This window comes from Brachycentrus maculatus, unplaced genomic scaffold (assembly GCF_059751285.1).
Source record: "Brachycentrus maculatus isolate JH-2025_06_01 unplaced genomic scaffold, ASM5975128v1 h1tg000343l, whole genome shotgun sequence".
NCBI lineage: Eukaryota > Metazoa > Arthropoda > Insecta > Trichoptera > Brachycentridae > Brachycentrus > Brachycentrus maculatus.
In genome coordinates, this window is record NW_028281092.1 from 180,922 (window position 1) to 205,776 (window position 24,855).

The 24,855-nt window shown below is 34.1% G+C and overlaps 1 protein-coding gene across 1 annotated transcript; it reads right to left on the reverse strand.

The window, feature by feature from the left end:
• Window positions 1–450: 450 nt before the first annotated feature.
• On the reverse strand, window positions 451–24,640 carry LOC148303863 (organic cation transporter 1-like). Its single transcript, XM_088269268.1, has 10 exons — window positions 24,470–24,640; window positions 20,878–22,262; window positions 14,347–14,450; window positions 12,911–13,104; window positions 11,986–12,106; window positions 11,047–11,182; window positions 8,575–9,283; window positions 5,102–5,233; window positions 3,332–3,513; window positions 451–1,783 (listed from the first exon to the last, which is right to left on the reverse strand). The coding sequence occupies exons 2-10, from the start codon at window positions 21,466–21,468 to the stop codon at window positions 1,589–1,591; spliced, it is 2,364 nt and encodes a 787-aa protein (XP_088125394.1). The 5' UTR covers window positions 21,469–22,262; window positions 24,470–24,640; the 3' UTR covers window positions 451–1,588.
• Between the last annotated feature and the right edge of the window lie 215 nt (window positions 24,641–24,855).

Consider the following 24,855-nt stretch of genomic DNA (forward strand, 5'->3'; position numbering starts at 1 on the left):
ATAATCGATGTCAGGGAGACCTGACATGAGATGCACAGAAGAGAAAAAGAAAGACAAGACTAAACATTTTGGAAATTTGTTTGCAGCAAAATGGTGCAACTGCCTATATTGCAAATTTATCAATTGACTTGCTTCCCTATTAGTATCATTTCCCAGTATGAAGATGTGTCTTGGCCTCAATGTACCAATTGAATCATGAATCTTCTTCTGTGGTCCCAATCTTGTGGATTGGTTTGCAGCAACAAATGACACCTCCTTCGCCATTCCGGTCTAAATATAGCTTCTGAAATTTGAGTAGTGTAGTTGTCAATCATGGGTAAAATGGTGAATGTTACATGTGTACTAATTAATCACTTAAACTAGCCTGTGATAATAGATCGTACACCTTATAAATCCCCAGACTTTCATATTTTTCTTCACCTATGTTTACGCACTTCACGCATATTTCTCTGTTGGGATTGTCCGCCTCCGTGGTGTAATGGTCAACGTGTTTAGCTACCGTGCTGGAGGTCCCGGGTTCGATTCCCAGGGGGGGGTGAAAATAAATATTAGTAATTTAACACTGTAATATTTATTTAATATTACCCTGGACTGGTTCCTGAAGCGCAAGAGTGATCACCTTGCCTTCATGTAAGTAATGATCAAGATAACACTGCGTCAATTTGATGCAGTGCCCTATGCACCATTAGGTGCGGATAAGGGTTATAAGTATGTTGAGATATCAATAAAATAATCTTTTACAGAAAATTATGGCATTCAATGTATACTGTTTTTCTTAATTTCTTCTACTTCTCATACCACTCCTTTCGGAGGTTAGCGACCATCTCTTCAAACTCCACACGACCCTGGACCAGCCTGATGAGGGTTGATGCCTCCGGTGTTCCAAACCACTGTCCAAGATTTTTAAGCCATGACGTTCTTTACGCCCCAAACCCTGTCTGCCCTCTACCTTTCCCACTACTAAAAGCTGTAGAAGGGCATTTTAATGTTTTTTTAAATTATTAAAAGTTTTCATTTATTGAAATATTAAGAAAGACTTGGCAAAACAAAATGAATAAAAACTTTAAATCTGGTCATGTCCAAGGTCTATATGATAATATGGCTAGATGTCCGCCTCCATAGTGTAGTGGTCAGCGTGCTAGGCTACCATGCTGGAGGTCCCGGGTTCGATTCCCAAGAGGGTCAAAATAAATATTTGTGATTTTTCAGTATAATATTTATTTAATATGACCCCGGACTGGTACCTGAAGCGGAAGGCTGATCACCTTTCCTTCGTGTATTTAACGATCAAGGTAACACTGCTTCTATTCTATACGATGCAGTGCCCTATGCACCATTGGGGTGCGGACAAGGGTTAGGAGAAGAAGAGATGTATATTAATGCGGAGAAAGTTAGAAGTGTATTTCAGGACATGCGAACCCCAGACAGACTTTCATATTCGTCTTCGTCTATGTTGAGAATTGAGTGTTCCTAAAATCTAAAAGGTGTGAGTGACAAATGGCTAATTTTCAGAAGACACATTTGAAGGGATATAACTTGGTAAGGTAGTCAAAGACGTCCAATTTTTTCCATTGGATTTGTTCCAGGGTTACGTCTCGCAGTCCATCTTATTTCTTCTTTTCGGCATACTGAAGATCTGGAAGTCTTTCCCAAAGTTTTCTCCGTCTTCCAAGGACTGCGGCATTGGCGTGTTGAGCGTCTCTGGAAGAAACATGGAGACCAGCGATGCAGACAGGGAGAGAACTCCCAACACGATGAGCGGAAGGACCTTGGAGTATTGAGACTGAAAGGAGAACAAAGAATCAGCACATTTTACAAAGGCTATTGTATTCTTATGCCAACTAAGCAAAAAGTCTTGGAAGACCTGATCTTGGTGAAATTCAAAAAAAAATTTAAGGTAAATCTGTTTTTTTAAGTCATCCTGATATTTAATTTATTCCTGAGTTCAGAGCCAATAAAACAGTTTTTTAAACGTTTTTAACGGGTATTTGTTAGCACTTCGAAACTTTTTTTATCATGTATCTTCGTGAAGAAGAGAATGGAAGGGAGTTGGCACCCAACAATTGCCTGTTGGTAGTTTGCGGATTCCATATGTTTTATGTGGGTAGAGGATTTGGCTAAGTATGTTAGTAGTCCGTAGTTGTGTCCGCCTCTGTAGTGTTATGGTCAGCACGCTAGGCTACCATTCTGGAGGTTCGATTCCCAGGGGGGGTCAAATAAATATACGTGATTTTTTCACACAAATATTTATTCAATATTACCCTGGACTGGTATCTGAAGCAGAGGGCTGATCACCTTTACTTTATGTGTTAACAATCAAGATAGCACTGCGTTTATCTGATGCAGTGCCCTATGCACCATTGATGTACCGATAAGGGTTTGAAGATGTAAGTAGTACAAGACAGATTCTTCAGTTCTTTGGCACGTTGCCCCTATTATGAGGATAGCCTGGAACGACTGGTTGTGGATGGTAGCCTGGAGGGGAAGAGAGGGAGAGGAAGATCCCCACACGATGGACCGATCAAGTTAAGGCAGCAGCAGGCATCTCGGTGGTTGGAGCGCTACGTGCAGCGCAGTCAAGGCATCATAACTGGAGAAGATTCATTGCTTCAACAAGGCTCACAACCCTCAGTAATAAGGAATAAGAAAGGGACGAAGAAGTTAGCAGTAGTTTTTCTTTTGATAAAAGTATGTTGTAAAAATTGTAATAATAACTAACTAACGAACTAACTAACTAACCATCACGCCGCTTCTCCGCAGGGGTAGGCAGAGAGAATAGAACGCCACACCACTCTGTCTTTGCAAACATTCTTCGCCTCTTCCACGTTCATGCATCTCCTCATACATACTAGCCGATTGTTCCGACTCCTAACCTGACCGCTTTCAAGTATTTGGCATACTTGATCGTGACAAGTTTTTCTCGGTCTTCCTCTGCTCCTTTTTCAATTACATTTGCCTCGTAAATTTGTTTTGTAATAATAAAAACTAAATAAATATTTTGAAAGGAGAAAGTAAGACAAAAATTCATATTAAATAAAATAAAACACATCGTAGTCATACAGGAGAAAGTGACCAAGTGCATTGTTTAACAAAAACGTGATCATTGACTATTTGCCATCTTACTAGCTTAATATTGCCCCGAAAAAATCCCAAAGGATTTTAAACTTGGAAGTATAATATATTGACTTGGTAAAAATGACTAACTGCATTGGTGTTTATTTTCTTGCCAAGCAAAAGTGACTTTAATGGCCCTCCTGAACATTTTACGTTTTGGTAGTTGGTCACTTTCTCCTGTACCACTTACGATATGAACAAGCAATTGTGTGTTTACCAGCTGAAGGATGTAAGGAAATGAGAGGAGTCCAACGCTGACCAGCAATGAAGACAGCCCCATGGCTTGAGACCTCAGGACGGTAGGAAACAGTTCCCCAACGAATACGTAGAAGACCGAAAATGAAGCGGCAACGCCAAATTTTCCAATCATTGCCAGTACCACAGTTATCCAGACTCGCTCTGAAAAAAATAACAAAGTATGTAAAATAAACTAACTAACTAACTAATCATCACACCGCTTCCCCGCAGGAGTAGGCAGAGAGAATCGAACGCCACACCACTCTGTCTTTGCAAACATTCTTTGCCTCTTCTACATTCATGCATCTCCTCATACACACCCGACGATTATTACGACTCCTGACCCGGCCGCTTTAAAGTATTTGACATGGCCTGATTGTGCCAAGTTTTCTTCGGTCTTCCTCTGCTTCTTTTTCCAACTACATTCGCCTCATAAATTTGTTTAACCGTTCTTTCTTCACTCATATGTTCCACATGTCCAAACCATCTCAACACGCCTTTCTTAATTTTATCGATAATGCTTATCTCAGCCTTACATTCTTTCCTTATTTCATCATTCGAACATGTATCAAACATCGTTTTGCCAGACATTCGTCTGAGGGATCGCATTTCGACTGCATTCAGTCTGCTTTCATCCTTCTTTTGCCAACTCTATCCTTCGCTTCCATACATTAGTATGTAAAATAAATAAAAAATATTGTACAAAGTTTATGACAACAACAAAAATGCTAGTTTTTGGGTATTCTTCTAACCCGTATTCAAGCACAAATGGTGCATAGGGCACCCCATCGAATGGACGGGATGTAAACTTGACGTGATGAAGGCAGAGCGATTAGTGCTAGGCTTCAGGTTCATGGATTTATAATATTGTAAAACACCAACTATACAGTTTTTACATCTTTTATTTTATTTGACCAATGACCGTGTTTCGTCATTGCCGATATCATTAGATTGATGTCGGTAATGACAAAATCCATTCACTGGATAAATAAAATAAAAATGGAAAAAACAATTTAGTTGTTGGTTTATTATACAAAATACAGATCCACCAAGAAATATCAGTACAAAACTTAAATCAGTGCAGGTAAATACATATCAATCCTTATCACATATAAAAAATCGTCAATTTTCAGTTGTGCATGTTTTCGGAATGCCCGGAAAACGTACTATATCCCAGCAAAGGCGGCATATTTTGAACTTAATATTTACCCGCTACAGGGCAGAAAGTGTCATTTTTGCATTTTGAAGAAAAGGTATTGTTTAGTAATTTTTTAAATATACTTAATATTTAATAGATTTATATTATCCACTGACACTTCGTGATGGAATTGCATTTTTAATTTATTATTAGATTAAAACCAATATTTTTAGCTTTTCCACTTTTTTATTTGACCAGCGACCGGGTTTCGTCGTTACCGACATCATCAGATGATGTCGGTAACGACGAAACCCGGTCGCTGGTCAAATAAAAAAGTGGAAAAGCTAAAAATATTGGTTTTAATCTAATAATAAATTACTTAATATTTTTCAAATGGAGGAAAAACATTCAGGTTTTACCTAAAACGATCTGTTGCACAGTAAAAAGTTCAATAAGTGGCTTGACATTTATTTTTAATACATTTGATAGTATTTTTAAATTTAAAAACGATCTCCTGAAATATCAAGTATTTTGATAAATGACGTTGTTGAAAGGAGTGAGCGATATCTCTGCCTAGTCCTGTTAGTTTGTGAGTTTTTTCTGCTTCCTTACCTTCAGGCACGAACATGCAGGAGAGGCATCCGATTCCGCCAGTTGCCAGGGCGATGCAGAGCACCCATCGTCTTCCCCAGCGGTCCATGAACCACCAAGATAACATATAGGAGGGGATTTCTATTGCTGCAGCTGAAATGTTACATTACAAAGACGGTCAAGATGGAAGTCACTTTCAAAAGACAGTTAAGATGGATAACATACTATAAGACAGTTACGATGGAAGTCACATTCAAAAGACAGTCAAGAAAAGCCTGTCAACTTAAAGCACTAGATGCCCTCTAATGCTTTTACCTTATTTCATTATATTATTAGATATTTACTATAGCCCACAGTAAATATCCTCCAAGTCACAACCTGTATTTGGCTGGCTTAACTGATCACTATGCTGCACCTGTGTAACGCTACACATTCTGCCCATTATTGAACATCCATATTGCATTAGTCTTTTTAATATGTATTTATTATAATTTATTACTTATAACCCTTATCCGCACCCAATGGTGCATAGGGCACTGCATCGAATTGACGCAGTGTTATCTTGATCATTACTTACATGAAGGCAAGGTGATCACTCTTGCGCCTTAGGAACCAGTCCAGGGTAATATTAAATAAATATTACAGTGTAAAATCATTAATATTTATTATCGCCCCCCCTGAAAATCGAACCCGGGACCCGGGACCAGCACGGAGGTCCAGGGATTTATTATAATAATAAAATTAAAACACTTGTATAAGACCACTTTTAAGTTTATTCATGTAAACTCCATTAGTTTCATGAGTTGCTGCATCTGCATTTCTTGAAACTAGTCGTGTCTACATTAATACACACAAAAAAGTGGTCTTAGACAAGATTTTTTGTATGCAATGGAAAGATTACTTTTTCTCTAATATAAATATTTTTTTGCTATAAGCACAAAGTCGAAGTGAACAACCTTGGAACTGTTGATTAATGATATATATTTTTTATTATGTTTCTCGGTATGAATACATTTAGTAATATTTTTCAATGGAATATTAACGAGTATGTATGGAAGCGAAGCATGGAGTTGGCAAAAGAAGGATGAAAGCAGGCTGAATGCAGTCGAAATGCGATCGCTCAGACGAATGTGTGGCAAAACGATGTTTGATAGATGTTCAAATGATTAAATAAGGAAAAAATGTAAGGCTGAGATAAGCATTATCGATAAAATTAAGAAAGGTGTGTTGAGATGGTTTGGATGGTTTGTGGAGCGTATGAGTGAAGAAAGAATGGTTAAACAAATTTATGAGGCGAATGTAGTTGGAAAAAGAAGCAGAGGACGAGCGAGGAAAACTTGGCACAATCAGGTATGTCAAATACTTGAAAGCGGCCGGGTCAGGAGTCGTAATAATCGTCGGGTATGTATGAGGAGATGCATGAATGTAGAAGAGGCAAAGAATGTTTGCAAAGACAGAGTGGTGTGGCGTTCGATTCTCTCTGCCTACCCCTACGGGGAAGCGGCGTGATGGTTAGTTAGTTTTTTTTTTTTATATTAACGAGTATCGATTTATCAAATTGTGTAAATATTCAATAGTTTTTCTATTTTGAATGTGTGTATGCATGAGTACATTGATTCGTAATTGATTTTTAAAATGTAAACAATATTATTCATCTGTTAAAAATGGCCATGACTAACCCTTACTGGTCCAATGTCGAATCTCATTCGACATCGATTTTTTGCTCCTAAGTCCCATATCGGATGTTATTCGAAATTTTTTTCATCATTAGTATTATTTATTTAAATTCCAAGCTTACATTTTTGTCACTCGTATCTATTACAACAGTATGTGGAGCAGAGGACAAAAGATCTTTTTCCATTTGGAACGTAACTGTCTACCTAGATTTTTTTTTTAATTTTGAGGGGCCGGAAAGGGCTAAGAACCATTATTTTTAAATATACTTAAAGGATGTTTTATTTATAGGTATACAAATTCTAATTTCCCACATTAAATTGGTGGTGGAACCCCCCCGTGTGGCATGTTGCGCCATCTTGTTTAAACCACAACTCTGTCACATCAATGCCATTCAACTGAGGTACGGAGAAGTCAGTTATCATGGTTCTGTGGCGCTTTCCATTGACCGTAACATTCTGGCTGGCTTCGTCTTTAATAAAATATGGGCCAATGATTCCACCTGTCCATAAAGCACACCAAACAGTGACTTTTAATAGATGTATGGGCGTCTTTACAAGAGCTTCTGGGCTTTCTTCAGTCCAAAATGGGCAATTCTGCTTATTGACGTAGCCATTTAACTAAAGACGTGCCTCATCGGTGAACAAAATTTTGTGTAGAAAAAGTGGATTAAGCTGAATATTGTTTTCGGAATAAATTTGCAGAATTTGCAAGCGCTGTTCTGACGTCAGTCTATTCATGGTGAAATGCCAAAACGTACTTATTACAAATCAAATGCAACTCGCTCACTCCTTTCAAGAACGTCATAAATCAAAAAACTTGATTTTTCAGAACGTTTTTTCAGTTTAAAAAAATAATACAATGTATTAAAAATAAATTACTAGCCACTTATTGAACTTTTTACTGTGCAACAGATCTTTTTAGGTAAAACCTGAAGGTTTTCCTCCATTTGAAAAATATTAAGTATATTTAAAAAAATAATTAAACAATACCTTTTTCTTCAAAATGCAAAAACAACAATTTCCCCCCTGTAGCGGGTAAATAAAAATACATTTTCTGGGCATTCCGAAAACATTCACAACTGAAAATTGACGATTTTTGATTTATGACCTTCTTGAAAGGAGTGAGTGAACTGTCAAATTGACAGTCTGTAGAAACAATGTTCCCAGTTTAAAAACCAAACCTCTCAACAAAAATCCATTCTATTAATTATAAAGAAAAAAAATTGCAGAATACACAAGTGGCTTCTCGGGCAGCCAGTTGCATACTGAATTTTATTTTTTATATATACACCCTTAAATTAGGTACTTAGCCAGCCATGATAGACCACAAGCAAAGAATATTGGATATTATTTTTTTTGACATCTCATCAAAGATGAAGAAGAATATGGAAGTCTGGGCATTTACGGGGCTGACGACCGTCAAAGGCTGGTTAAAGTGATCGCTTTGCACACGTGTAACATTCACCAATTCTGCCCATTATTGACAACCACACTACTCAAATTATTGGAAGTTCTATATGTATGAACCAATTTTGAAACATTGTTCTTGAATCACTAGAACTTCACTAGAGACATCTATTGGTGAGATGAAAAGAAGCTTTTTATTGAGCAGAAACTATTTTATTAGTATGTGAGGTTTGAATCCGGGATTATTATCACTCACATGAGAAATGCCAGAAAATATCATTATCATTTTTATTATTCAACCTTATAATTTGACCAGATAATTTATATTTGTAATTGGAGATAATCCAGATTTTGTGAACAAATATTTGCACACACTCAAAATGCTGTAAATATTGGATAGTTTATTCTTACCTATAAAAAACGCCAGGAAATCGTTGACTCCCAAGTTGGTAGCATTATAACTGAGGCCATTGTACACAACAGCGTTGGCTATCCAGTCGAACGTCAGGAGGAAGAACTTCTTCCTGATATTGGGGTACCGGAAAATGTCAAACATCGTGGCTTCCTGTTTTTCCGCTGTGAGACTCGCAACGGGAGCTGTTTGCAAATAAATTGATTTCATACCCTTGCCCTTTAAATTTAAGACACATTCACTTTTGACAATTTCAGAATTTTGGCTTTCGAATACTAGTCTATTTCTTCTTTCATCATTCCTAGATTCTATTACATTTTCAACACACTTCACTATGTCTTTATTATCATCTCCTCTTTCCTCTTCATTTTCTGTATCGTCTTTCTCTGTTTTTACACTGGTCCTTTGATCTAAGACAGTGTTAACTGATGGGTATGTTGAAGGTCTTCTGATCCAGGTTTTGTTTTCAAGCTTTCGTAATTCAGTTCCTTCATCAATTCCACTACCAGATCCACGTTTTTTCTCGTATCGCTCATTATCCAAGGTTTTCTTGAAAGCTGTATCATTTTCCGCATCTTTTGGGCTCATGGAATCCAATTTGATCATATTTTTGAATACGTTGTCTGATTTCTTGACGATGCCATTTCTAGATGACGTTGTTTGTGTATTTTCGCTTTTAATAAGCGGAGAGACAGCGCTAGCTTCATCCTAGAAAAAAATATTTATTTGTTTATTGAACTTTAATATGTGTCGCCTACTTTCAAAATCCGCCAGATCCATGTAAGGCGATTTTACAAAAAATGTAAAATTCTCCGGGTAACATTTATGTTTAAAAGATTTGTCTGTCTTTAGATAAAATATTATGAAATAGAGAATTTTCCCATTTTTTTCATTCCCATAAAATTATTCAGTATTTAAAAAAAACACGAGACACAAACCGATAATGATGTCATCTTAATTTTTGACCTATCCCCGCTCTCTGATTTCCCCGCTCTCTGATTGGCCGATATGTGTCAGAAGGCAAGTTCTATGAATATAAGGGAAATTTGAAATACAATGCTGTTTTTAAGTAATTTTTAGCAGGGTTTTCAAGTAATAAATATTTTAAACAATAAAACCCACAATTGGTATTCCAATAGAGTAACTAACTAACTAACTAACCATCACGCCGCTTCCCCGCAGGGGTAGGCAGAGAGAATCGAACGCCACACCACTCTGTCTTTGCAAACATTCTTTGCCTCTTCTACATTCATGCATCTCCTCATACATACCCGACGATTATTACGACTCCTGACCGATTAATAGAGTATATATTTGAAAATCTTATCAAATTGGATCTGGCAGATTTTGAAAGTAGGCGACCCATATATTTGTACATTGGCTTTGAAGCAATATCTTTAAACCAGCCAAAAACAACCTGAAAGCCTTTGTTCATAATTTTCTGGGTTAAATCCCCGTGGGAAGATTCTTTTAACAGGAATATTTTGTGGATATCATAAGAGAGATGAAGAAGAGAAAAATATCATCAGAAATAGCACTCAAACTAGCATATGAATAATTGTTAAACTAGCATTGTGACATCTCAACATAGATGAAGAAGAATATAGAAATGTGAGTATTTACAGGGCTTTTGGGCTGGATAAGTGATCACTTTACACACATGTAACATTCACCATTCTACCCATGATTGACAACCACACTACCGTAGAACGGGGCTACTTGAACTTTGATGTGTTACTTGAGCCCAGTACAAAAAAGAGATTTAAATCTGTATTTGGTCTACAATAATGAATGTATCGTGACAATAAGTGTCACCTGTCAGGGAAACAATGAATCATGTTGATACGTTCATTATTATAGACCAAATACAGATTCAAATATAGTTCTACGGTACTCAATTATCTAGAACTCCTACAACATATCGCTCACTCCTTTCAAGAATGTCATAAATAAAAAATCGTCAATTATCAGTTAAGCATGTTTTCGGAATGCCCAGAAAATTTACTATATCCCAGCAAAGAGGCATATTTTTAACATAATATTTACCCGCTACAGTGCAGAAAATGTTGTTTTCGCACTTTAAAGAAAAGGTATTGTTTAATTATTTTTTGAAATATACTAAATATTTTTCAAATGGAGAAAAAACCTTCAGGTTTTACCTAAAAATATTTGTTGCTCAGTAAAAAGTTCAATAAGTGGCCTGATATTTATTTTTAATGCATTGTATTATATTTTTAAACATTAAAAACGATCTCCTGAAAACGATCTCCTGATCTTCTTGAAAGGAGTGAGCGATACATCATAAACATTATAAGCACAGTAAAAAGTTCAATAAGTGGCTTGATATTTATTTTTAATACATTGTATTATATAAAAACGTTCTCCTGAAAAATCAAGTTTTTTGATTTATGACGTTCTTGAATGGAGTGAGCGAAATGTGAAAATACCCTTTTTAAATGTTTTCAACTCACGTGCAATTGATGAAGTAGCCGTTTTGGTATCTTTGTTCCATTGTACCTAGCCATGGTTTGCAGAATCTCCTCAGCCTCATCCAATCGACCACGACTCAACAGCCATCTCGGAGACTCCGGGATGATCCAGTAATAGCTACAACCAAAAATTACTCAACAAAACTATTTAAGCATTATATAATTAAAATGCAAATTTGTTTTAAAATCACTATAAATATTTTATTATAACTTAATTATAATGTCAACCGGTTTCGAAGCAAACGGCTTCTTTATCAAGACTTGATAAAGAAGCGGTTAGCTTCGAAACCGGTAGACATTGTAATTAAGTTGTGATAAAATATTTATAGTGATTTTAAAACAAAGTTGCATTTGAATTATAAAATGGAAAATCACAAAGTTAGTGCTTTAAATATAAATTAAATTTAAGCAATATCTATACTAAGCATTATCAATAAAATTAAGAAAGGTGTGTTGAGATGGTTTGGACACGTAGAACGAATGAGTGAGGAAAGAACACACACACATATATATATATATATATATATATATATATATATATATATATATATATATATATATATATATATATATATATATATATATATATATATATATATATATATATATATATATATATATATATATATATATATATATATATATATATATATATATATATATATATATATATATACATATATATATATATATATATATATATATATATATATATATATATATATATATATATATATATATATATATATTAAATATATATATATATATATATATATATATATATATATATATATATATATATATATATATATATATATATATATATATATATATATATAATGTAAATTTAAAGTAAATAATAGTTTAAATTAGTGTAATATAAGCTAATTAAAGAAATAAATCAAATAATAACACAATTACCTAAACAGCATCAGGAACGGAACGCTGGTGGCAATGGATAATCTAAACCAGTCCCTAATCAGATATGCCAGAAGAGCCAAAATCGACATTCCTCCAGCAAAGAACATACAAATCAGCATCCCTATAATTAATATCAACATGAAGTATTGTCAGTATATAACCAATCAACGAGATTTTAGTATACCGGTTTCGAAACGTACCCGTCTCTTCGTCAGGACGATTACTACATTTTATAATTTTTTTTAAAAAGCAATTAATAATAACGTACAACTAATAATTACATAAGTAAAATATTTTTCTAAAAGTCCATTATTAAATATATTTCCAATCACTCAATATCTCTGATCCCTTTTGGCTGTAACTGCTAATCAACACAAAAAACAAAGCCACTTGAGATATACCCAAGCTCTTTTGCCAAGCGGCGAAAAATTTGTGAATTTTATCAAGTAGATAGTGTTTTAGTATTAATCAGTCTTAAAAAGAATCGGTTAGCTTTGAAACCGGTAGATATTATAATTAAGTTAAAATAAAATATTTATAGAGATTTGAAAACAAAGTTATATTTTAATTTTAAAATAATTCTGATTCACCATTAATTTTAATCATTAAACCTTTATCCGCACCCCAATGGTGCATAGGGCACTGCTTCATATAAATGCAGTGTTATCTTGATCGTTTACACATGAAGGAAAGGTGATCAGCACTCCGCTTCAGGTACCAGTCCAAGGTAATATTGAATAAATATTACAGTGAAAAAATCACTTATATTTATTAAACCCCCCTGGGAATCGAACCCGGGACCTCCAGAACGGTAGCCGAGCGTGCTGACCATTACACTACGGAGGTAGACATAAAATCCTGATTCACCGTAAAAAAAAATAATTTCATGAACGGGGTTTTTTCCCTGCGAATTGAATCACATTACCTGCAAATGTTCTATGGCTTGGCCCCATCATTTCTATTCCAAGGATGAAGGGAATTTGGTAAAGGGCTGGAAAAAACAACCCTCCCAAAGCTCTGAACACCATATAAGTGTTGTAATCCTTGGCGAAACATGTCGCTATAGAGACGATTACTTCCAAGAAAATCATCAGCAACATGGATCTTCGTCTGCCCCATCTACAAATTGAAACCCAAATTAACTGCAGGTTTTGAAAATATAACATTTACCACACCTCAAAATATTACTGTACATATTTATGTTTGTGTTTTTTTTAAATAGTGTACTCTCAAATATAAATTTGATGATCAAAATCAAAACGATGTTAGTGAGATGTTCGAATGATGACATGTAAGGAATGAATTTAGAGCTGAGATAAGCATTATCGTAAAATAAAGAAAGGTGTGTTGAGATGGTTTGGAAATTTGGAAACAATGAAGAGTGAATAACAAATAATGATGAATAATAAAAAATGTATTAAAAAAGAACTCCACCGACAAGACACACAAGGTGGCTTGGTGGGTCTCTGAAAAAAAAAGTTCTAAATATGTATAAATTGTGATTTCAATAGATGTATACAAATAAAGAATAAAAATAAATAAATAAGAAGTGATAAAATAAATATATATAAGGCGAATTTAGTTATAACTAAAACGGAAGCACAAAAGACCAAAAAATTTGTGTGTAAAATATCAAAAAATAAAATATCAAAAAGTTACCGCAATTTTTTGACAGTGAACAGGTCAAGAGTCTAAATAATCAGCCTGTATATTTGAGGACATCCATGAATATGGAAAAGGTAAAGAATGTTTGTAAATACAGGGTAGTGTGGCATTCTATCTTCTCTGTCTACTCCTGCAGAACGGCATGATGATAAGTTCATTAACTTCCAAAATTGTTTTGATAGAGCTCTGTTGGGTACTGTCTTTAAAATGATAAAAGTTGAACGAAGATTTCAATTTTGCTTGGGTATGTTTATATCATTTGGATTTCCACGTTGACTATGCTGCTCATTTCTTTGTATTGTTTGATGTTTAGACGCACCAACGCGTCCATTCGCCAGGAACTACCCTTGGATGGCTTGACTCTGGCCAATGTCTGTTTCCGACGGATTCTCCAGTTCTTTGGACATGTTGCGCGTGCCAACGAGAATAGCCTGGAACGACTGGTTGTGATCGGCAGCCTGGAGGGGAAAAGAGGGATAGGAAGATTGCCCCACACAATGGATCGATCAAGTTAAGTCAGCAGCAGGAACCTCGGTGGTTGGAACGCTAAGTGCAGCGCAGTCAAGGGATAACTGGAGAAAAGTCATTGCTTCCACAAGGGTCACAACTTTCAGTAATGAGGAATAAGACGGAGAAGAAAGAGAAAAAGTTTGATGTTTAATGGATTATAAAATTATGAAGTAACCTGTTTTGTACCTGTCTGCCACCCAGCCGAAAATTACATTTCCAAATAGAGATCCCACGTAAAACAGGGCTGTGCTCGTCTGTGGAAGCCAGTTGTTGTCGCAGACCAGATCCAGCTATAAAAAATACAAAAAGTCTTAGAATTGTAAGGAATGTGGGTAAATTGCTGACAATAATATCCTGGAACCGTGTGAACACCCACGTAGTCTGGCAAGCGTCATTCTAGATTAGTCTCTCCCTAAAAGAAGCAACTCACTTAGAGCTCCTAGTATATAGAATAAACCAAGTTCAAATAACTAGCAATCCCTTACTGTTCATCGTCCACAATCTTATCACACAACAAGAATCAAGTCTTAATATTATCAGGAGTATATTTTTTTTCTTGTCTCTCCAATCAATAAGGGTTGTTCATCAACCTGGTACATCTTGAACAGTCCATCTGGAATCTCTTGGTGAAAGTCCTCACAGAATATGCAGTCAGACACGACAAGAGGTTTGAAAGTAACAGCCTGAACATACTTCAAGTAGGCACTTGGATACCCAAAGATAACTTGAAGAGAAGCCCTCACAAATTATACAACAAGACATGATAAGAGCTGACATCTTCAGAAGTGACAGCCTGAACATTCTGCGAGGAGGTACTTCAAGACCAAATGATAACTTGAAGAGAAGCCCTCATAAAAGTTACATGACAAGAGCTGGCTTGTTCGAAAGTGACAGCCTGAACGTAGTCCGAGTAGCCACTGGAAGACCCAAAGATAACTTGAAGAGAAGCCCTCATAAAAGATACATGACAAGAGCTGGCGTGTTCGAAAGTGACAGCCTGAATGTACTCCGAGTAGCCACTGGGAGACCCAAGGATAACTTGAAGAGAATCCCTCATAAAAGATACATGACAAGAGCTGGCTTGTTCGAAAGTGACAGCCTGAACGTACTCCGAGTAGCTACTGGGAGACCCAAGGATAACTTGAGAAGCCCTCATAAAAGATACATGACAAGAGCTGGCTTGTTCGAAAGTGACAGGCTGCACGTACTCCAAGTAGCCACTGGAAGACCCAAAGATAACTTGAAGAAAATACTAGTAGAGATTAACCACTTAAGTCTACGAAAAAAAAATTTGAAATATTTGTGTTTATAGGTATGTAGGTATATTAGCAATAAGAACACCAATATTTCTTTTCTAAAAAGGCCTGATATGTATGCGTAGTTCAATTATTCATCATTCGAACAACCGACTATTACTTACCTTCTGAAGCCCGATAGGTCGAAAAAAAAACAGGATTGGCGGTGTTGGGTCAGAAATCCCGAGAAATACCGGTACAAATATCGCCTTTTAGGTGTTTTTCTTAAGGCTTTGAAACTTTGTAAAACACGATTGGCGGTAGTGGGTCAGAAATCCCGAGAAATACCGGTACAAATATTGCCTTTTATGTGTATTTCATAGGGCTTTTAAATATGGTGAATACGAAATCCCTAGAAATACCGGTAAAAATATTGCCTTTTATGTGTATTTCATAGGGCTGTTAAATGCGATGAATACGAAATCCCTAGAAATACCGGTAAAAATATTGCCTTTTATGTGTATTTCATAGGGCTGGTAAATGCGATGAATACGAAATCCCTAGAAATACCGGTAAAAATATTGCCTTTTATGTGTATTTCATAGGGCTGTTAAATGTGTGAATGCGAAATCCCTAGAAATACCGGTAAAAATATTGCCTTTTATGTGTATTTCATAGGGCTGTTAAATGCGATGAATACGAAATCCCTAGAAATACCGGTAAAAATATTGCCTTTTATGTGTATTTCATAGGGCTGTTAAATGTGTGAATACGAAATCCCTAGAAATACCGGTAAAAATATTGCCTTTTATGTGTATTTCATAGGGCTTTTAAATGTGATGAATACGAAATCCCTAGATATACCGGCAAAAATATTGCCGATTTTTGATCTGAGACTGAATATTTCTTAGGGTTTTTGGATTGGCGATGGTCGGTCAGAAATACCGGTATAAATATCGCATTTTAAGTGTTTTTCGTAGGGTTTTTAAATTTTTATATATAAGTACTTAATTGGAAATGCGTGATAGGAATGAGATGATATGCCATAAGCTTAGAATAAGAAAATCAAAAACTCAAATGATCGCATCGTCTAAAAAATTATAAATTTCCAGTGAAGTTTGCTGCTATTAAAACCTTACACTTCCTTTAAAATATTAAAAACTTGTTGTCAAGCAATTTATGGAGCAAAAAATAGTTATTTTTATCAGAATTCACAGTAAACGGAATATTTCATTACGAAAATACTATTTGTTACATGTAAAATACAATAACAATGTTTGAATAGCAATAAGTCGCAATTAATATGAAAAATACATGCGTCATTTCGACGATAACCCCATACAATAACACTACACTAAACCGACAAGTACTTAACATCAATTTAGATTACCAAAAACACTTGTACTACTACCGTCACGCCGTTTCATGCAGGGGTAGGCAGAGAGGATGAAAAGCCACACCCCTCTGTCCTGAAATACACCGGGATCAGGACCGTTGAGGCTGTGTTTAGAGCTGCCCAAAACAAGGACAATTACTCTCAAGTGATAGTCGATATCAGGGGGACCTGACATGACTATCACTTGACAGAATCTTCTTCTTTTTAAGCCCTCTGACCTCCACTGCTGAATATAGCCCTCTTCCCCTTCTTTCCATTTCCTCCGGTTGGTTGCTGCTTACAGCCAGTTTATACCTCCCACAGCGACAATATCGTCAGACCATCTCTTTTAGGGTCTTCCGACACCTCTTTTGTTCTCCCAAGGTCTCTATCGTAGAATCCTTGGGGTCCATCTTGTCCTGCTATATGTCCTGCCCACTGCCGTTTGAGAACAGAATAATAAGATATATTTTGAATTTTTGAAGTGAAATGCTCTGCCACAAAACCAGTCACTGGCCGCCTTTGGTTTTATTATATGTAAACACGAAGTGAGTGGAACCAGCTGGCCGATTTGGCTGGCTAGAGATTTGATTGACACATGTTTGACCCTGCGGGAGATATCGGCTTACACTATTGGCCTACGAGAAATACACACTTAAAATAGCGATAAGTAACTAGGACGTGATTTAAATATAGACTATTTTGAGAACAATAAACCGATTATTGAGTACTTGTTTACTATATTTACATTTCAATAAACATCTTTTTCGTCTTTTTTTCTTTTTTCTTTAGTGTAGGCCTTGTGGCCTGTTTTTTTAAAGGGATTAGCCTCTTACGATGTTGATTCCCAGCTGTCAATCTATCTCTTTGGTGGTCTACCTTGGGTTGGTCGTGTAGTCCAATGTGGGGGAGTCTGAATGGTTTCATTCTCCTCACATGTGCATATTGTCTTCTTCGTTGCCTTCCTGCCCAACGACATCTTCCATCTCGCATATTTCTCTTATCCTGGTATTGCTTATTCTATCTCGTAGATTCTTGCCAGATATGCTCCTTAGAATCTTCATTTCTGACACTCTTAGCGCGTTTTTTGTTACTGCGGTGTCCGCTCTGCATTTGATCCCATATGTCATGATTGGTCGCACAAAAGTTTTATATATTCTAATTTTGCTGTCGATCTTCATGTCAGGGTTTTTACATGTATAGTTTTTCAGGCATCGTGAGATGACTGCAACATTGTTTACTTGCCCCACCTCTTCACATGACAGATCCGTTTGATCACACAATTTCAATGAACATATTTTTGGTAAACATGCTTAGCAGAGAAGGAAATAGAACAAATTGTGCTTTGAGAGTGATTGCAAATAAAAATATTTCCATGGAAGCCAAACTGGCGGTTCACAACGGAGTGCTAGTACCGACATGATGTATGGAAGCGAAACACGGAATGGGCAAAGGAAGGATGAAAGCAGAACAAACGCCGTTGGAATGCGATCCCTCAGATGAATGTGTGAAAATCATTGAAGGACAGAATTAAAAACGAAGTCTGAACTAGGGATAGTTAAAAAAGTATAAGGAAATTGTTTAAGGTGGTATGGACATGTGGAGCGGATGGATAACGAAAGAATGAATAAGAAAGTAATGTGAATGTGAAATGGTGAATGTGAAAACGAGAGAGCAGAACGAGGACGGCCGAAAAAGACTTGGCACGATCAGATCAATCAGAACCTAAAATCTGGTGGTGTCGAAAGTCTACGTAATCGGAGGGCATGCATGACTAGATCTATGGATGTGAAGGAAGCTAGGAGTGTATTTCAGGACAGAGGGGTGTGGCTTTACTTGAAGCGGAGGGCTGATCACCTTTCCTTCATGTGTTAAAGATCAAGATAACACTGCGTTTATATGATGCAGTGGCCTATGCACAATTGGGGTGCGGATAAGGGTTCGATGATGATAACACACCAAGGACGGGAAAGGTATTTCTACCTGCTCAGTCGATTGATGCTGAACGACGGGAAGGCTATTTTTACCTTCTGGGTCGGCCTCATTTCGAAGGCAGAAAAGAAGGAATTATTTAATGTTTTTATATGAATATTATAAATCAATATCTTCATTAACATGAAAAAACCAAATGAATTGACAACAGGTACAGGGTTCAATGACATTAGATATTCTAACGCGCAAAAAATATTTATGCAAAGTATAAAATCACTTTTATTCCATTTGAAAAATGACATATTATAATATATGCTTAAAGGTACATCATCAGTCATATCGCTCACTCCTTTCAACAACGTAAAATATAAAAAAAACTTGAATTTTCAGGAGATCGTTTTTAAAGCTTAAAAATATAACGAAATGTATTAAAAATTAATATCAAGCCACTTGTTGAACTTTTTACTGTGCAACAGATCTTTTTAGGTAAAACCTGAATGTTTTTTTCTCCATTTGAAAAATATTTAGTATATTTAAAAAATTACTAAACAATACCTTTAGTTCAATATACAAAAACAACACTTTCTGCCCTGTAGCTGGGTAAATATTAAGTTAAAAATATACCACTTTTGCAGAGATATAGTACATTTTCTGGGCATTCCCAAAACTTGCGCAATGAAAATTGACGATGTTTGAGATATGACGTTGTTGAAAGGAGTGAGCGATTTCTCAAATTGAAGGTAACTCATAAAATTGTGTAAAAATATACACCTTCAAAGGGTTTTAATAATCATCTTATTAAAATTATAACAGTGTCTTATTAAACCATGGTCTCTATGTCTATCTCTGATGCAACATGTCTTGCCCATGATTAGTTGGATATGATTTGAGAATTAAATCGCAAAAAATGAGGCAGATTGAATATACGAGATCAAGAAAGGAAATCATAATTATAAAAGGAAAAATAGAAGGTCTACGAGGGGTGGGAAGAAAGCAGATTTTTCATATTAATTTTTAAAGCAATAAAAACACATCATAAGAATGATATATTACAACCATATCGAACGATTAATGTCGTTACCATTAAAAAAGTAATAAAAAATATAATTAAATCTAGTAATGTTTTTACGTTTAATGACTTTATGTTGATATTATACAAACACGAGGTTTTATCGCCTCACTGATATCGTCGCCAAGTGCGAATCGAAGGTTAACTGCTGTTTGAGTATTTCTCCGGCCATTTGGCACGGCCTAAACGAGGTTTATTATCAAATCTGCGCTTTAATGACGCGTGCGAATTATGTCATTTCGATCATCATTCCAAATGACATAATTTAATGAGAGACATTGAAATGGCCATAAAGTGACTTGTAAAATATTGTTTAGATAAATAATCTATAAATATAATATATAAATACGAAATCATTTATAAATAATTGAATGGAAATAGTCCGAAACGAAATAGATCGTGTTATTTGGCCACGTCATCCATAATTGAATGAACACGAAGGAAATGTAACTTAATATAGTTACTTTTTTCTCGTAACCGCATGGCTATTAATTATATTACTTTTTGACATCTCATCAAAGATGAAGAAGAATATGGAATTCTGGGCATTTACGGGGCTGACGACCGTCATAGGCTGGTTTAAGTGATCACTTTACACATGTGTAACATTCACCAATTCTACCCATTATTGACAACCACACTACTCAAATTCTTGGAAGTTCTATATATATATATATGAACCAATTTTTAAACATTGTTCGTGAATCACTAGAACTTCACTAGAGACATCTATTGGTGAGATGAAAAGAAGCTTTTTATTGAGCGGAAACTCTTTTATTAGTATGTGAGGTCCGAATCCTGGATTATAATCACATACATGAGAAACGTCAGAAAATATCATTTTCATTTTTATTATTTAGGCTTATAATTTGACCAGATAATTTATAATTTAAAATAACTCCTGTAATTGGAGATAATCTCAAAATGTTGTAAAAATAAACATTATTCGAAGAAGAAAAAACATTAAATCTTCTTCGTTTTTGGCTGTGTAAAAACTTTCCTCAATTACAATTTTTATTCGTACACAAATACAACATAATATGTGTATTAATTGTTTTAATTTAAGTTTTTAATCTTAATAAAAAAAATAAAAAAAATACACTTACTTCTGTAACCAATGTAGAGTCGTAGTAGGTCCTGTCATAAATCCAGCCATATTCACACTTCCTAGTTTTCAGTTCTCCGTCCTCCACCATTTTGTCGAATGTTCTTCTCCACTCATCACTTATCCTAAAGTCGTTCACACTATTTAATTGTTCATCTTTAGCAGCAATAGCAACGGAAACGTCCCTCCTGACTATTTTTTTAATATTCTCCACACTCAATTCGGAACCGGTGTTCATATCACTAAATGTTCTCTCAGCCGCGTTTAAAAGATGGTCAAAGATATTCGAAGAATTCGTGTCGTACATTGTACACTTACTATAAACCTTTTCACCGTCGCCTCTTATTCTGAACGGGATGGTGAAATGCTTCATATCCGCGTCCGATATGCTAAGATTTCTTATTTCCGGAGAGGGTTGACACCAGTGGTCAGGTGTCGCATTCGTGAACACGTTTGAAAAGGCCAAAAATGCGACAGGAATCGTCGCAGGAATGCACAGGATGAAAAACATCACGGTTTGGTATCTCACGGTTTGGTATCGTCCTCGATCTCCCACCATGACCAAAACTTGATCAAAATCCACAGAAGTCATGATGGATAATATTGATATCCTCAAAATACAAAAGAGATAAAATTCAACGCATTTTAAATGCAATATTCGCTGTTTATTTCACTTTGATTCACGGGATGAAAAGCATCAACGTTTGGCAACGTCTACGGTCACCAAAACCTGATCAAAATCTACAGCAGACATAATGGATATAATTCATATCCACAAAATACAAAAATGACTAAATTCAACGTGTTTTTAAATCACTTTTCGCTGTTTATTTCACCTGATATGTCTTTGTTCACTTTTTTTATGCACAAGATGAAAAACACCAACGTTTGGTATCGTCCTCGATCTTCCAAACCCGGTCAAAATCCACAGCAGACATAATGGATAAAATTCATATCCACAAAATACAAAAAAAACATAAAATTCAACGTGTTTTAAATTCACTTTTCGCTATTAGTTTCAACTTTGTATCACTTTTTTATCCACAGGATGAAAAACATCAACGTTTGGTATAGTTCTTGGTCCCTAAACTGATCAAAATCTACAGCAGACATAATGGATAAAATTCAAGTCCTCAAAATACAAAAGAGACAAAATTCAACGTTTTTTTAAATTCACTTTTCTCAGTTTATTTCACTTGATATGTCTCTGTTCACTTTTATACTTTCTATGATCACTAATTGTACATTTTGTGAAGCACTTGTTATTTGCTTTTTCCATTTTGTCACTTCCGCTTTTCGAACGTCAACTTGCAAGACTTGTTGAAGATCCAAGATCATCCATCGTTTGGAATTCGCGATAGAAAACTGAAATCTTGGCGTGGTAAGCTGAAATCAAATAAACAATTTTATCACATGGTGAAATCGAAAAGGCGAAGTCGAAAATACAAATACTGCTATCGTAAATCAATTTCTCAGATTGAAATTCTTATCAGTGTAATTGAGAATATCTACAATTATATAGATTAATGACATCAATCAATATTCGATACGAGTACAGTTAAAATTACACCCCTTTTACGACATTGCACCAAAACACGTAATGATGACGCAAGTTCATACATCGCTCACTCCTTTCAACAACGTCAAATATCAAAAAACTCGATTTTTCAGGAGATCGTTTTTAAAGTTTTAGAATATAATAAAATGTATTAAAAATAAATATCAAGCCACTTTTTGAACTTTTTACTGTGCAACAGATCTTTTTAGGTAAAACCTGAAGGTTTTTTCTCCATTTGAAAAATATTTAGGGTATTTAAAAAAAATAATTAAACAATACCTTTTCTTCAAAATGCAAAAACAACACTTTCTGCTCTGTAGCGGGTAAATATTATGTTAAAAATATGCCGCTTTTGCTGGGATATGGTACATTTTCTGAACATTCTGAAAACATGTTCAACTGAAAATTGTCGATTTTTGATATATGACGTTGTTGAAAGGAGTGAGCTAAATATCAAATAGTTTGCACACCACTAACTCAGATTCTAACTGGGATTTTCCAATAATTTTGATAAGTAGATTGAACATATTTTTGTGTTATCGGTTAAATTCTAGTATCGGTTAACATCTTATTGATGAACCGAACGACTTCATTGGAATGTAGATCTGCAATCGTGGAATTTAATTGTGAAATTCAATAATCGGATTGCAGTAGTGATAAAGTGGCGATAAAATAATAGAAATTTGATCAGAAGATGAATAAACAAGTAAGTGCTGATTGTTAATGATTTAGGTGGATTATATATAAATATATATATATATATATATATATATATATATATATATATATATATATATATATATATATATATATATATATATATATATATATATATATATATTTATATATATATATTTATATATTTATATATATATATATATATAAATATATATATATATATATATATATATATATATATATATATATATATATATATATATATATATATATATATATATATATATATATATATATATATATATATATATATATATATATATATATATATATATATATATAATATATATATATATATATATATATATATATATATATATATTATATATATAAATATATATATATACAACCGAACGACTTCATTGGAATGTAGATCTGCAATCGTGGAATTTAATTGTGAAATTCAATAATCGGATTGCAGTAGTGATAAAGTGGCGATAAAATAATAGAAATTTGATCAGAAGATGAATAAACAAGTAAGTGCTGATTGTTAATGATTTAGGTGGATTATATATAAATATATATATATATATATATATATATATATATATATATATATATATATATATATATATATATATATATATATATATATATATATATATTTATATATTTATATATATATATATATATATATATATATAAATATATATATATATATATATATATATATATATATATATATATATATATATATATATATATATATATATATATATATATTTATATATATATATTTATATATTTATATATATATATATATAATATATATATATATATATATATATATATATATATATATATATATATATATATATATATATATATATATATATATATATATATATATATATATATATATATATATATATATATATATAAATATATATTTATATATATAAATATATATATATACATATATATATATATATATATATATATATATATATATATATATATATATATATATATATATATATATATTATTTATAAAACAAATTTATGAGGCGAATGTAGTTTAAAAAAGAAGCAGAGGACGACCGAGGAAAACTTGGCACAATCAGGTATGTCAAATACTTGAAAGCGGCCGGGTCATGAGTCGTAATAATCGTCGGGTATGTATGAGGAGATGCATGAATGTAGAAGAGGCAAAGAATGTTTGCAAGGACAGAGTGGTGTGGCGTTCGATTCTCTCTGCCTACCCCTGCGGGGAAGCGGCGTGATGGTTAGTTAGTTAGTTAGTTATATATATACATATTAGTTAGTTAGTTAGTTAGTTATATATATAAGTTTTTACCGATTTTTAACACAATTATTTGATAACTGATTTATTAATTTAATTATAATTTTTAAATGAGTTTTTCACATTTTTTCATTGTTTTTTTTTACTTTTTAAATAATTAATGTTGTTTTATTTTTAAACATTAATGTTTGTCCATTACAACTCGACGAAGGCTAAATTAGTACTGGTCGATGCTTTACAGCGAACCAATAATGTGCCATGTGATTCATGGACATGAGAATAATAGGATAATTTAAGTAGATGTTATTTGAAGCCGGCGAGGTCGACTCGGTGAAAATATACATTTTTTATTATTTAATACCTATTCAAAGTACCTAGGATTCGGACCTCACATACTAATATATGAGTTTCTGCTCAATAAAAAGCTTCTTTACATCTCA